Source organism: Ovis aries, chromosome 20 (assembly GCF_016772045.2).
Source record: "Ovis aries strain OAR_USU_Benz2616 breed Rambouillet chromosome 20, ARS-UI_Ramb_v3.0, whole genome shotgun sequence".
Lineage (NCBI taxonomy): Eukaryota > Metazoa > Chordata > Mammalia > Artiodactyla > Bovidae > Ovis > Ovis aries.
In genome coordinates this window covers 16,477,843-16,492,898 of record NC_056073.1, presented here as the reverse complement: position 1 = coordinate 16,492,898, position 15,056 = coordinate 16,477,843, and the positions used below count along the sequence as shown (strand labels likewise).

The 15,056-nt window shown below is 40.3% G+C and overlaps 1 protein-coding gene across 9 annotated transcripts in view; it reads right to left on the bottom strand.

The window, feature by feature from the left end:
• The window catches only part of BICRAL (BICRA like chromatin remodeling complex associated protein), a 77,697-nt gene that overhangs the window by 44,680 nt on the left and 17,961 nt on the right, over window positions 1–15,056 (bottom strand). For 3 of the 9 annotated variants that reach the window (XM_060403190.1, XM_060403192.1, XM_060403194.1), the window contains exon 1: window positions 3,659–15,056. This exon is cut by the window's right edge and continues 17,961 nt beyond it. The exons of 3 other annotated variants lie outside the window; for them this stretch is intronic. In XM_060403190.1, the coding sequence (XP_060259173.1) occupies window positions 3,659–3,707 (49 nt within the window). In that variant the 5' untranslated portion in view covers window positions 3,708–15,056. Of the gene's footprint in view, window positions 1–1,655; window positions 1,832–3,658 lie in introns of all 9 variants that reach the window. 3 more of the 9 variants (XM_060403189.1, XM_060403191.1, XM_060403193.1) reach the window with 1 other exon arrangement.

Here is a 15,056-nt window from a genome sequence, read left to right as displayed (position 1 = left end):
GGAGAAGTCTAGCCATGCTTTACAGGGGCTCTGGGTGGGGGGAGCCACTGAATTTGGAAGTCAGAGGGCTTGTTCTGGACACTGACATTGACAACTACCGACATACTCCAATGTTTCAGGGCTTGTTTTTTTTTTTATCCTTAATGAAGTTAATAGCCAGGATAGTGATTTTAAAACTTTGATCCCTGGAGACCTTGGACTCTCTGAGGGGTCCAAGCGCAAAATTCCAACATAGCGATAATAACCGACGTTTACTGGCTATAGAACCATTTAACCACACACAGACTAGTGTTTCTCAAACTGATATCTTAAGAAATAATCCTGGCTGGTCTGAGTTCTCAAGTTTGAGAAACATCAACAGATTCTAAAACCAGCCAGAAATATACATGCTGAAATATTTCAGGGCTGATAAAAATTCTGCTCAACATGTTTGTTGAAGGCCTCTCAAATTTTTGAGATTTAACAGGAATCCACTGATGGAAGACCTGTGTATGCATTGTCTGACTGATATGAAGATGGTCCTGGGGAAAACATCTCTATCATCCTTTAATGTCAACTGCCATGTGGTGCCAGGCTGGGTAGATGGGCGGGTCTAAAACAAAGGAGGACATCAAAAGAGGTTGGGGGTTGAGTTCTGAAAGTTTGGTTCAAGAGAAACCAAACTCTGAGAGTAACACAGCATATGAGGACACGCTTAACCGTCTGCTCTTCTGTTGCACAGCTAGTGGTGGGAAAGACCTCTGGGTATTAAGTTATGGCTCAGGTACAGTGGAGTCAAAGTGTTAGCTGCTCAGTTGTGTCTGACTTTTTGTGACCCCATGGACTGTACCCCATCAGGCTCCTCTGTCCAGGGACTGATGCTGAAGCTAAAGCTCTAATACTTTGGCCGCTTGATGCAAAGAGCTGACTCATTGGAAAAGATCCTGGTGCTGGGGAAGACTGAAGGTGGGAAGAGAAGTGGGCACCAGAGGATGAGATGGTTGGATGGCATCACTGATTCAACGGACATGAATTTGAACACACTCTGGGAGATGGTGAAGGACAGGAAAGCCTGGCGTGCTACAATCCATAGGGTTGCAAAGAGCTGGACATGACTTAGCAACTGAACAACAACAATAAGTACAGTGGACCAAAAGACTCACCTCAAATCTAAATGTTACTAACAGATTTATATATAAGACAATATTACAGTGCTACCCTCACTGATGGTGATGGAATTCCAGCTGAGCTATTTCAAATCCTGAAAAATGATGCTGTTAAAGTGCTGCAGTCAATATATCAGCAACTTTGGAAAACTCAGCAGTGGCCACAGGACTGGAAAAGGTCAGTTTTCATTTCAATCACAAAGAAAGGCAATGCCAAAGAATGTTCAAACTACCGCATAATTGCACTCATCTCACACGCTAGCAAAGTAATGCTCAAAATTCTCCAAGCTAGGCTTCAACAGTATGTGAACCGAGAATTATGTTCAAGCTGGATTTAGAAAAGGCAGAGGAACCAGAGATCAAATTGCCAATGTCCACTGGATTATAGAAAAAGCAAGATAATTCCAGAAAAACATATGCTTCATTGACTATACATAAACCCTCTGACTGTGTGGATCAAAACAAACTGTGGAAAATTTTTAAAGAGATGGGAATACCAAATCATCTTACCTGCCTCCTGAGAAATCTGTACACAGGTTAAGAAGCAACAGTTAGAACTGGACATGGAACAATGAACTGGTCCCACATTGGGAAAGGAGTCCGTCAAGGCTGTATACTGTCATCCTGCTTATTTAAATTATATGCAGAGTACATCACGCGAAATGCCAGGCTGGATGAAGCACAAGCTGGAATCAAGATTACCAGGAGAAATATCAATAACCTCAGATATGCAGATGACACCACCCTTATGGCAGAAAGCGAAGAAGAACTAATGGGCCTCTTGATGAAAGTGAAAGAAGAGAGTGAAAAAGGTGGCTTAAAACTCAACATTCAAAAAACTAAGATCATGGCATCTGGTCCCATCACTTCATGGCAAATAGATGGGGAAACAATGGAAACAGTGACAGACTTTCTTTTCTCGGGCTCCAAAATCACTGTAGATGGTGACTACAGCCATGAAATTAAAAGATGCTTGCTCCTTGGAACAAAAGCTATGACAAACCTAGTGAAAGTCGCTATCATCGACTCTTTGCGACCCTATGGACTATACAGTCCATGGAGTTCTCCAGGCCGGAATACTGGAGTGGGTAGCTTTTCCCTTCTCCAGGGAATCTTCCCAACCCAAGGACTGAACCCAGGTCTCCCGTATTACAGGTGGATTCTTTACCAGCTGATCTATAAGAGAAGCCCAACAATACTGGAGTGGGTAGCCTATTCTTTCTTCAGAGGATCTTCTCAACCCAGGAAACTGAACCAGGGTCTTCTGCATTGCAGGTGGATTCTTTATCAACTAAGCTATCAGGGAAGCCCTGACAAACCTGGACAGCATATTAAAAAGCAGCGATATTCCTTTGCTGACAAAGATCCACCTAGTCAAAGCTATGGTTTTTCCAGTAGTCATGTATGGATATGAGAGTTGGACCATAAAGAAGGCTGAGCATCGAAGAACTGATGCTTTTGAACTGTGGTGTTGGAGAGGACTCGCGAGAGTCCCTTGGATTGCAAGAAGATCAAACCAGTCAATCCTAAAGGAAATCTGTCCTGAATATTAATTGGAAGGACTAATGCTGAAGCTGAAGCTCCAATACTTTAGCTACTTTATGCAAAGAACTGACTCATTGGAAAAGACAATGATGCTGGGAAAGATTGAAGGCAGGAGGAGAAGGGGGTGCCAGAGGATGAGATGGGTGGATGCCATTACCAACTCGATGGACATGAGTTTGAGCAGGCTCCAGGAGTTGGTGATGGACAGGGAGGCCTGGCATGCTGCAGTCCATGGGATCGCAAAGAGTCAGACACAACTGAGCGACTGAACTGAACTGTACCCTCAAAATCAGGAATCTTGTCATATTCATCTTCACATCCCCAGCAAATAGCACATAAACAGATATAATAAATACTGAATAAATATTTGGGGTTTAAATGTAGGGCAGCTGCGATTTGTGTAAAGATTGTGTTCCCAAAGGTGTTGTCTTGAAAATTCACATAATTCTAGTTTAATCCTCACAAATGTAAAATTTCCCAAGGTCCACCAGCATTGAAAATTTGCAATTACTAGTAACATGTTAAATATATTGCATCCCAATAAAATTTGTAGGTGTAATAATGACATTTGGGTCACATTTTTAAAAAGAACTCATACCTTTTAGAGAGCTCACATTGAAATAGGCACGAATGAACTAACTTTTAAGATGTCTGGGATTTGCTTCACAAAACATGGACTGGAGTCAGTTATCAAAAACATGGAATCCTGTCTCCCCGGCCCACTCCAGAGATTATGGTCCACCAGGAATCTAGGGTTTTAGGGGGCTTTCTCCCTGGGCCCCTGAGGTTGGTCCCTCTTTTTCCCTGTCACAGCACATACTTGGGCATATTTCAGGCAAACTGGGGAAATCTGGCCCCCCAGCAGGCAGTCCAGTTCAGTTGCTCAGTCGTGTCCAACTCTTTGCGACCCCATGGACTGCAGCATGCCAAGCCTCCCTGTCCATCACCAACTCCTGGAGTTTACTCACACTCATGTCCATCAAGTCGTTGATGCCATCCAACCATCTCATCCTCCATTGTTCCCTTCTCCTCCTGCCTTCAATTTTTCCCAGCATCAGGGTCTTTTCCAATGAGTCAGTTCTTCGCATCAGGTGGCTAAAGTATTGGAGTTTCAGCTTCAGCCTCAGTCCTTCCAATTAATATTCAGGACTGATTTCCTTTAGCATGGACTGGCTGGATCCCCTTGCAGTCCAAGGGACTCTCAAGAGTCTTCTCCAACACCACAGTTCAAAAGCATCAGTTCTTTAGCGCTCAGTTTTCTTTATAGTCCAAATCTCGCATCCATACATGACCACTGGAAAAACCATAGCCTTGACTAGATGGACCTTTGTGGACAAAGTAATGTCTCTGCTTTTTAATATTCTAAGTTTTCTTCCAAAGAGCAAGTGTCTTCTAATTTCATGACTGCAGTCACCATCTGCAGTGATTTTGGAGCCCCCCAAAATAAAGTCTGTTACTGTTTCCATTGTTTCCCCATCTGTTTGCCATGAAGTGATGGGACCAGATGCCATGATCTTAGTTTTCTGCATGTTGAGTTTTAAGCCAGCTTTTTCACTCGTCTCTTTCACTTTCATCAAGAGGCTCTTCCTTTCTGCACCAGGCAGGGGAGACCTTCAAACAAAGACCTCTGGTCAGCTCAGAGACCCACACTGAGGCTACCCACCCTCCAGACTCAGGTGAAGGGTTGCTTCTTGGTGATCTGGCTGAAGGAAATGCTGTGGGTGAAATTTCATTTGAGGGTGCATCACTCTCGACCACCCTCATACCTGTCCCTTTCTACTCCTCCCTCTCAAATAATTTCTCTCTCTCTTCCCCTCTTCACTTATATTTGCATTAGGACGTCAGCTCCACCAGGGCAGAGGTTTGTCCGATCACTCATGAACCTCAGATCAGTGCCTGGCACATGTCAGGAGCTCAATGAACATCCTTAGCTTTATTGAGATATAATTGATAAATAAGACCATGTAAGTTTAAGGTGTACAGTCTGATGATCTGACATAGTCTATTAATATGAAATGATTACTACACACACATCCATCACCTCATATAGTTATTTTTTTTTTTTGGTATAGTGAGTACATTTAAAGTCTACTCTCTCAAGAAATTGCAGGTCTAAAATATTTTAGTAACTATAGTCACCATGTTATACATTAGATCCCCAGAACTTACTCATCTTTAACTGAAAGTTTGTACTCTTTGACCAACATCCCATTTCCACCCCTCACCCCAGTCCCTGGCAACCACCGATCTACTCTATTTCTACAAGTTTAAGATTCTACCTATAAATGAGATATCTTTGTCTGACTTATTTCACTTCGTTTATGTTACATCCATTTTGTTACAAAATGGCAGGATTTCCTTCTTTTTGTGGTTGAATAACACTCCATTGTGTGTGTCTCTGTATACATCCAACTATCCATATGTTTATGTTTACATGTAACAATCTCTTTATCCATCCATCCACCAGCAGACCCTTGGGATGTTTCCATATCTTGGCTACTGTGAATAATGCTGCAATGAAAATGAGGGTGTAGATATCTCTTCAAGACGGTGATTCCATTTCCATCAAAACATCCATCTAGAAGTGGGGCTGCTGGATCCTATGGTGGCTCTATTTTTAACTCTTTTAGGACCTGCCATACTGTCTTCCACAGTGGCTGCACCAGTGTATATTCGTACCAACAGTGCATGAGGGTTGCTTCTGTCTTTATCCACACCAACACTTGTCATTACTTGACTGATAGCAACCATCCTAACAGGTGTGGGATGGTATCTTGTTGTGATCAATGAACAGTTTTTGAATTGAACTTCTCACCCTTTCCAGTATGTCGGCCACATAATGGAAAACCCTGCAACAGGATCAGACACACCAGTTTTCCAAGAAAGCATGCTTATTTTGGACACCAGGTTATTCCTATGGGAGAGCAATCTAAAGTGGAAAGCAAAGAGTTATGTTTAAATCTAGAATCTACAGTGGGGCTAAGTTACGTCCCACTATTCCCCTGCCCTCTATTTCTGGTCAAACAGCCACTCTTCTAGCCCCCGAATACAATGCACACTTTCCCAGCATCTGCCCTTGTCCAGGTGACAATTTTCTTACCTGAAATGTTCTTCCTCTTCTGCATCTACTGAAATTCCATCCATTATTCAAAACTTGGTTTGACTCTACCTTTGTGAGTCTCTCTCTGACAACCTTAGGTTGTCTCCTGGGTCTTCTCAGAATTCTATATTTATTTTTGGCTACACTGGGGCTTTGTTGCTTTGTGCGAGGGCTTTCTCTAGCTACAGCAAGCGGGGTCTACCCTTCGTTGCAGCGCATGGGCGTCTCATTGCGGTGGCCTCTCTCGCCGCAGAGCACAGGCTCTAGGCGTGCAGGCTTCAGTAGTGGCAGCACATGGGCTCAGCAGCTGTGGCCCACGGGCTTAGTTGCTCCTCACCATGTGGAATCTTCCTGGACCAGGGATTGAATCCATGTCTCCTGCATTGGCAGGCAGATTCTTATCCACTGAGCCACCAGGGAAGTCCTTTAAACCGGAATTCTAAAAGCGACAACCATGTCTTTTCACATTGATCAGACACTGTTCTGGGTGATTAACTTCATTATGCCTGTGCTTTATGCCTATGAAAGAAGACTTTATACCCAACTAAAAGCAGAAGCCAAATGTAAACAAAAGAAGTATAAAATGCTATAAGAGTACAGTGAATTCTCCCATCCTAAAGGCAAGCAACTTTTAGACTGCATGGTTTTATCAGTGAACTGAAAGCCCTGGCCCATTACAACAGGCTCTGGCCTCCTTGCTTCTTTGCCATCTTGACCATTTAATGTCCCCTAAATTTAACATGTTACTTTTTCAAATTTTTTGGCTTTGCACTTTTCTCTTTACTTAGAAGATAAAAGACCTTTCTGCCAATCTCCAAGTGGTCAACTGACAATATCTCCTTATCTTTTAAGGTTTTGAGTAAAATGATTTTGCCTTTTTCTTAATATACATTTATTTATTTATGACTGTATGGAGTCTTCGTTGCTATGCGGGCTTCTCTCTAGTTCAGCAAGTGGGGAGCAGTCTCTAGTTGCGTGCATGGGGCTTCTCGTTGTGGAGCAAAGGCTCTAGGGCACGCAGGTTCAGTAGCTGTGGTGCATGGGCTTAGCTGCTCTGAGACATGTGGGGTCTTCCTGGACCACAGATTGAACCTGTGTCTCTTGCATTAGTAAGCAATTTCTTTACCACTGAGCCATCAGGGAAGCCCATGCCTTTCTTAAAAAAAAAAAAAAAAATTTACTGAAGCAAAACTCCTTATTTATTTGTATCCCTACAGCACACTTGACATTTTACTAGATCTGACATGTGTATCACAAAACCTTGCTTTTCTGATTCCTTTATTAGCTCACAAGTTCCATGAAAGCCAGGTCAATTCTTTCCATCTTCATGTCACCAGAGTTTAGTGCAATACCTGATACAAATGTGCCCATAAACATGTTCTGTTAGTTGAATTACTTAAAATTTTAGTCTTCAGTTTTTCAGGGGCGATATCAGTTCCTTATCATTTGGTTTCCAAGAACATGCAGCTAGGCTACACAGGAGCACTTCAGCACAACCACAGAGCACAGGATTTGAAGGCAGGGTTGGTCATTCAGGATGCCCTGGCTTATGCTGGGCCCTGATCTATCGAGCCAGGTATTCCTGCTGGGGAGAAAAAGCCTTGCAAGGTTGACTGATTTCCCCATCTCTGCTTCAGATCAGATGGTTCATCTCTCTGACACATAAGGAAATGTCATTTTTTAAGATCCATATGATAAAAAATATTGTGTATCCTTCCATGATAACCCTGTTAATATTTAATGTGTGTATGTGTAAGTCAGTTAAGTCGTGTCCAGCTCTTTGTGACCCCATGGACTGTGGCCTACCAGGCTCCTCTGTCAATGGGATTCTCCAGGCAAGAATTTAGGAGTGGGCTGCTATGCCCTCCTCCTGGGGATCTTCCTGACCCAGGGATCAAACCTGTGCCTCTTTAAGTCTCCTGCACAGGCAGGCAGGTTCTTTATCACTAGCGCCACCTACAAAGCTCATGATATTTAATAAACTTCCTTAAAACAGGGATTTATGCACTGAACATGAACATAAAATAATTCTGAGAGTCCCCAAATTTTGAGCAGTTAATTTATTATATTAATAATAGCTGTGTTCATTAAAAGACTCAGAAGTAAAAGATGAAGAGCCTCTGGCAAAGCCATGTAGGGTTTTTGAGGGCATCAACACTAGATTTTACAGGAAAAAAAAAAATCCCAACTCTACAATATAGGAAAAACAGATGCTCTGCCAAAAATGTTTTCGTAATGTCTTTACTGTGTTTTATAATTGACAAGATTTTAATGACGATGGAAAACAATACACAGGAAATGACTGAGAAATGACCAAGAAATGCTTCTGTCCTAATTGCTGCTAAATGCAAATAAGTAAAGTTAAGTTGAAACTATCCTTGTGATAATTCACAATGTATCACTACATAGAATAATAAGTACTAAAAAAAATGAGTCAGTTCTCTTCAGCTATACTACTACATTTCAATCAAAGAACTCTATTATACTTCCAAACAAAAGGTCAATTTGTTTTAATCACTGATTGCCATATTTATTACTGTCTTCCACTAAAAATAATCAGTCATTCAGAGAATTGGCTCCAGTGAGAATCTGACTTAGCAAAAGGAAGCAATGCCAACGGTGAAATAAACACTCATGAAGACAAACCTGGTTACGGATCAACCAAAAACGCATTAGCCAAAATTTTAGGAACAGGAATTAAAAACAAGAAAGCCAAAAATAAGTCTTACTTGCATCCTCTCCATAAAAACAAACTACCTGGATATTAAACACAAACTGCCCTTGACACTTTTTAAATTTCTAGTTTCATTCAGAAAAATATATTTTATTAAATGGAGATTTACTGAGTCATTTGTGTTTTTTCTAAAAGAAAAGGATTTCTTTTAGAGAACTTTTCTTTTAAATGAAGTAAAAGAAAAATCCAATGCAATTTTTTTTATTTTGAAAAACAGTGGATATGACTGCATGATACCAGTCATAAATACAGAGAAAGGACTGCCATCTGCATTTCCATCCCACAGTCACAAAATTCACTAGAGTACAATATGATAATAAGCTATTTAAAAAATCAAAGTTTTGTGTGACTCTTTGTGACCCATGGACTGGAGCCCACCAGGCTCCTCTGTCTACGGGAATTCTCCAGGCAAGAATACTGAAGTGGGTTGCCACTTCCTTCTCCAGGGGATTTTCCCAACCCAGGGACTGAACCCGGGTCTCCCGCATTGCAGGCAGATGCTTTACGATCTGAGCCACCAGGGAAGCCAGCTCTTTGTATTTCCTCAAATATAATAGGACACCATTGCTCTGTGTTAGCATAGTTTGTACATGTTATTGTCTCTATAGAACTGCTTTTTAAAATACTTTGAAATGGCAGTAATTATAAACAAAACTATTTTTCTTTTATTGAGCTTTAGTATTAGCAATCCAGTTAAAGTTATTACGCAAACTCCTGACTCTTACTGCTGTCGGTCAATGAGTAACATTAAAAATATTTTGGTTTTATGGTATGTTCCAAGAAAAACAAGCTCTATAAAAACAACTAACAATATTAACAAACAAAATTCCATTTTACAAAGTCAACAATGTTACCAAGGAAGACATGCTGAAGATTCCCTTTTATAAAAGCAGGCTCAAAAGGAAGATGTACACATGAAGTCCACTTTTTAAGGAGAAGAAAATATAGGGAACTTTTTAAACCTTAAAAACCATTTCAAAAAGAATATCAGCAAATATACATGTGGTATATTATGCCAATAAAGATCTCCCGGTTTCTACAAAAACTGTAAAGAAGTTGAATTAATCTCACTCTGCTAAACTCCATTTAAGAAACAAACTTCCATCTAGTGTGAATTTTTTTACAAACTTTAAGAAATGCCATGTGACCTGGAATTTAAATTGCCAGTTATTTCAACCAAAATACCATAAGATACAAAGTTTCAGTTAAGGAAGATGAAAAAGTTCTGGGAAAAATGGTAGTGATAAACACACGACAATGTGAAAGTATGTAATGTCACAGAACTGTACTTCAAATGGCTAAAATGGTAGGTTTTGTGTCACGTATATTTTACCACACACACAAAAATCATCTATGAATATTCCTACTTTAAAAAATACCCAAAAGGGTTTGCTGGAAAATAACTAGTTGTACATCTATGATTAAAAATCTTCCTATTTCTGGAAAAGTATCCTCTCCCTCGAGCTGGCAGCATCAGCACAGATGCTCAATGAGGGGAAATGAGGGACCCATGATTCATCAGTTAAAATTAACCCCAACAATCAGTGGGGTGGAAGAAGCTGAGGCAGATCACCCCACAACTACCAATGGGCACAGATGTATTAATAGAAAGAAATCATCACACGAAGGAAGGAGGGTTCTTAACCCTGGGTGTGCCTTTTGGCTGTCTGGTGAAACCTATGGATCCCTCCTCAGAGTAATATTTCAAAATGCATAATATATGGAAGATTTTTTGAAATAGGGTTATAAAAATATTGTAAGAGAGTTGTATACAAGGTTTTTCATCGATGTATTAATATACTAGATGAAGTGGTGAGTCTCCTGGAGGAGGGCATGGCAACCCGCTCCAGTATTCTTGCCTGGGAAATCCCATGGACAGAGGAGATTGGTGGGCTAGAATCCACAGGGTCACAAAGAGTCAGACATGACTGAAGCGACTTAATGCACACACATACACAGTGGTGAGTCTAGTAACTACTATCATTTAGGAGACAGTAATCTTTCAAGATATCGGCAAATGTAATATGATAGATAATATTTCTACAAGTAATATTTCCAGGCACTGTTAATATCAATAATACTGTGGCTAGTGGCCTTTTACTTATAGATTTAGGAAATAATAGATTTCAACTGGAGTCTAGTGAAAATAACATGCAATTTATTTTTTTTTCCTTTAAAAGATCTAACTGGCTTTATTGAATGATTCATGAATCATGCAACATCCCCTCCATTGAGCAGGGCTACAGAAAGGGAAGATTTTTAAAGGCAAGACAAGAAAGTCATAAACAAAAAGGATTACTTCAGGCTTAGGTAACCCATCTATCGGGGACAGAAGGGGTCTGTGTGGCAGATTACCTCATCTTCCTTTGGGGGATGGAGAGGACCCATGTGACCAGTTAAAATGTGACTTTTTTCATATCCAAATTCATGGGCCTCCCTCTTCCCAATTCTACCCAGAGCATGGAGCCCTTGCCCTGCTAGGGTCCAACATAGTTTGTTCAACATGTGAAACAAATAAACTCAATCCAGTAACAAACACAATGGGATTCTGAACATCTGAATATAATTCACAAGATATTTTTAGACTTGCTAAGCCCACAGTGGCCATTTCTACACACTGTACTTTTTTGCGATACAAAGATGCTGAAGGTGCTGCCAGATACACAGCATAGCAGCAGCAAGCTGCCAACTTTCACAATGCAGAAAGGACACTCTTCACCATCACCAAAGTTATCAAAGAATTCTCTGAGGGAGGAAGGTCAAGTAACCTAGTTTTCTGCAAGCTTAGTAGAGAGCGACAGAAATGCATTTTACAATTTAAAAAGCCTGACACTGCAGTGGAAAAGACCATCAACATTCTCAGCCTTGGACCAGAGTGAGTTACAAGTTCCATCCGATAAACTTGCAACAAGTTGGTTTTTTTTTTCTTTCTGGAAAGCTTAGTCAAAATTTGTACTTCATTCTCCCAAATGTTCAATGCAGGAAAATAGTCACATAATCATTACCTTTTCCAGTTTTTACATGAATGTTTGGAACTGAACACATATCTAAATTAACACCTTTGTCTATACTCACTTCTGGGCTATCCCACTATAGATTATTGAACCTTCATATAAGAGAGTCAAGTAATTTAGAAACAGCCTCTGGAGATCTAAGAATGAAAATGCATTTCTTTTTTAAGGCCAACTCAGTGTAATTAAAAGATTTTAGAAATTAAAACCACATCATTCTGAAGGTGGCAGCCATATGTGCTAGAAGTAAATAGTCTTGGGGCACTGTTTACAATAATAGCCAAGACATGGAAGCAACCTTAATGTCCATCGACAGAGGAATGGATAAAGAGATGTAGTATTTATACACACACACACACACACACACACACACACACACACACACACACACAATGGAATATTACTCAGCCATAAAAACAGAACGAAAGAACGTTGTTTGCAGCAACATGGATGGACCTAGAGATTGTGATACTGAGTGAAGCAAGTCAGACAGAAAAGGAGAAATATCATATGACATCCCTTATATGTGGAATCTAAAAAGAAATGACACAAATGAATTTACAAAACAGAAAGAGACTCACACAGAACAAACTTATGGTTGCCAGGGGAAGAAACGGGGAGTCTGAGATGGACAAGTTAAACCATCGAGGACCTGCTAGCACAGGGAATTCTGCTCAGTGTTATGTGGCAGCCTGGATGGGAGGGCAGTTTGGGGGAGAGTGGATATGTGTGTATATATATGGCTGAGTCCCTTCACTATTCACCTGAAACAACCACAACATGGTTAACCAGCTATACTCCAATACAAAATAAAAAGTTTAAAAAACAAAAGAAGTAAATGGGGTTGGGAAAACTGTATGACCTGCTTAGAACACAGTCCCTTCTTCTGAGATACTTGTGGCTACAACACAACCCTTTTCCTTAGGAAAGAAGTAAAGACTTTTCATTCAGTTTGACCTTCTTCTATTACTTCTGGGTCATTTGAAATAGGACAGACTCTGAAATACGACAGACTCATAGCACTATTAGTGCCATTATTCAATATTGCTCTTTTGGACAAATTAGAATAAATTTTTCTTGCCTCATTGTGTCTTAATAGTCTTGCCTATAGAACCTCTTATTTACCTCTTTAAATATTTTAAGTTCTTTGACTTTGCCTCACTTAGTAAAAATCACTTTTGTATGAAGGTTTGTTATTATTTAACTTTTCCTTAAACTTCTAATGAAAGAGTGCAAATTTTGTTAATAATCCTCAGATCATTAGTATCACAATTTTTCTTTAAGAAAGTACATTAAAATAGCATGATATGTTACGCAGTACTGTAATTTATCGTACTAATAGTAATGATGACTTGATTCAATGATTATTTACTTGTTAAATAAGCATGTGCTGGAAGGGCAGGGTACAGGATTAAAGAAATACAAAAGACCCCACACAAGTATATATGTCCCAGCTCTCAAGAAACTGATAATCTTATTGGAAAGGCAAGACCTCTGAAATAATTTTCCAAACTGTAGAAAGCATTATCAATGTGCACGAAAATAAACATATCCTAGCATGGACATTTACAATAATAACAAGCCTTTTTTACAATTAATTATTATTACTATTATAAAAATATAAATTAACATTAATTACTATTAATGTATGAAGGGACATGACATGATAAAAACTGTAGCAGCAGCTAACGGTAAGCGCCTTCCCCCCTGCCATGTACTTTACATAGTTCTAACCCTTCTAACAGTCTTGAGATGTATGAATCATTATCCCTGTAGGAGAGAATGTAAGACACTTGCCCAACATTGTAGTTTACAAGCAGTGGGACAAGAGGTTTGAACTCAAATCTCTAACTCCCAAGCCCATGCTGGTGCTCATCTCTGTGAGTGGAAACATGATTCTTGGAAGGTCTGATTTCTGTCAACATTTTCCCGTGTCATTTGGCATGGTGAGATTCGGTGAGAATCTTAAAAAACATTTTCTCCCACAGCAAAAACCCTCACTATTCCATCAATTAAAATTCTAAAATTTTAAATCAACTTGGAATTTTTGCTGAGAAAAGTGAAGCACATTATTGTAAATCTATCACTGTGAAAAGCAGGGAGAAATATATTAGAACTGGCTTGGGTAAAGGAGCTGTGGGAACACTGTGGCTGACATTTTACAGTCTTTTTTTCCATGTAAGACTTGGGGGAGAGGAGTCTTTTCAATAGAAAAGGCTGGAAGAGGCTCCATAATGAAGTAACTTTGGGAGATGCTACATTATCACATACCCTTCTCGTATGTGCACATCAGATCACCTGCTTTTAAAAAGTCACTGTTTCCCCCACTGACTTTGCCCCAGACCCCTCCATTCTCTCCCAAGTTCACTCCCAACACCCATGAACTCCCGTGGGTCTAGAGCAGCAGAGCTGTCCAACAGAAACACCACGAGGCACGAGTGAGAGGCACACATTTTGAGATTTAAAATTTTCTAGCAGTAAAATTTTTACAGTGTAATTTGTTTTAATACACAGTTGATCCTTGAACAATATAGGTTTGAACTGTGAAGGTCCATTTATACACAGGTGTTTTCTGATACATTTACAAATATATACATGCAGAACATCATATGCAAGACTTGTATATGGATAGCCCATCCTTACACAGGGATAGGTGAGTGATAGTTAACACAAAGTTAATGATGTTTCTATTCTTCCCATTTTGTAACTTTGCTTTCAAACAATTCAGTTCAGTTCAGTTCAGTTGCTCAGTCGGATCTGACTTGCGACCCCATGAATCACAGCACGCCAGGCCTCCCTGTCCATCACCAACTCCCAGAGTTCACTCAGACTCACGTCCATTGAGTCAGTGATGCCATCCAGCCATCTCATCCTCCGTTGTCCCTTCTCCTCCTGCCTCCAATCCCTCCCAGCATTCTAGTTTTTTCCAATGAGTCAACTCTTTGCATGAGGTGGCCAAAGTACTGGAGTTTCAGCTTCAGCATCATTCCCTACATAACCATAAAATATGCCTCTCTCTCTTGTAACGGGAGAACCTGCATATCTGCCTATCATCATGGGTTTTTTTTTTTAAGAAAAATATAACAATGTTTCCAATACTGTATTATGAATATGACTGTTACTGTATGCCATCAACATTTGATAATGATTCATTCATTAACATAGAGGCTGGGCTACTGTGAAGTCATCATACCAATGACATTCTGCTAAGTCGCTTCAGTCGTGTCCGACTCTGCGCGACCCGATAGACGGCAGCCCACCAGGCTCCCCTGTCCCTGGGATTCTCCAGGCAAGAACCCTGGAGTGGGTTGCCATTTCCTTTTCCAATGCATGAAAGTGAAAAGTGAAAGCGAAGTCGCTCAGTCGTGTCCGACTCTTCTGCGATCCCATGGACTGCAGCCTACCAGGCTCCTTTGTCCATGGGATTTTCCAGGCAAGAGTACTGGAGTGGGGTGCCATCGCCTTCTCCGACCAATGACATTAGGCCACCATAAAGCAATCACATAGCTGCTTCTTCATTA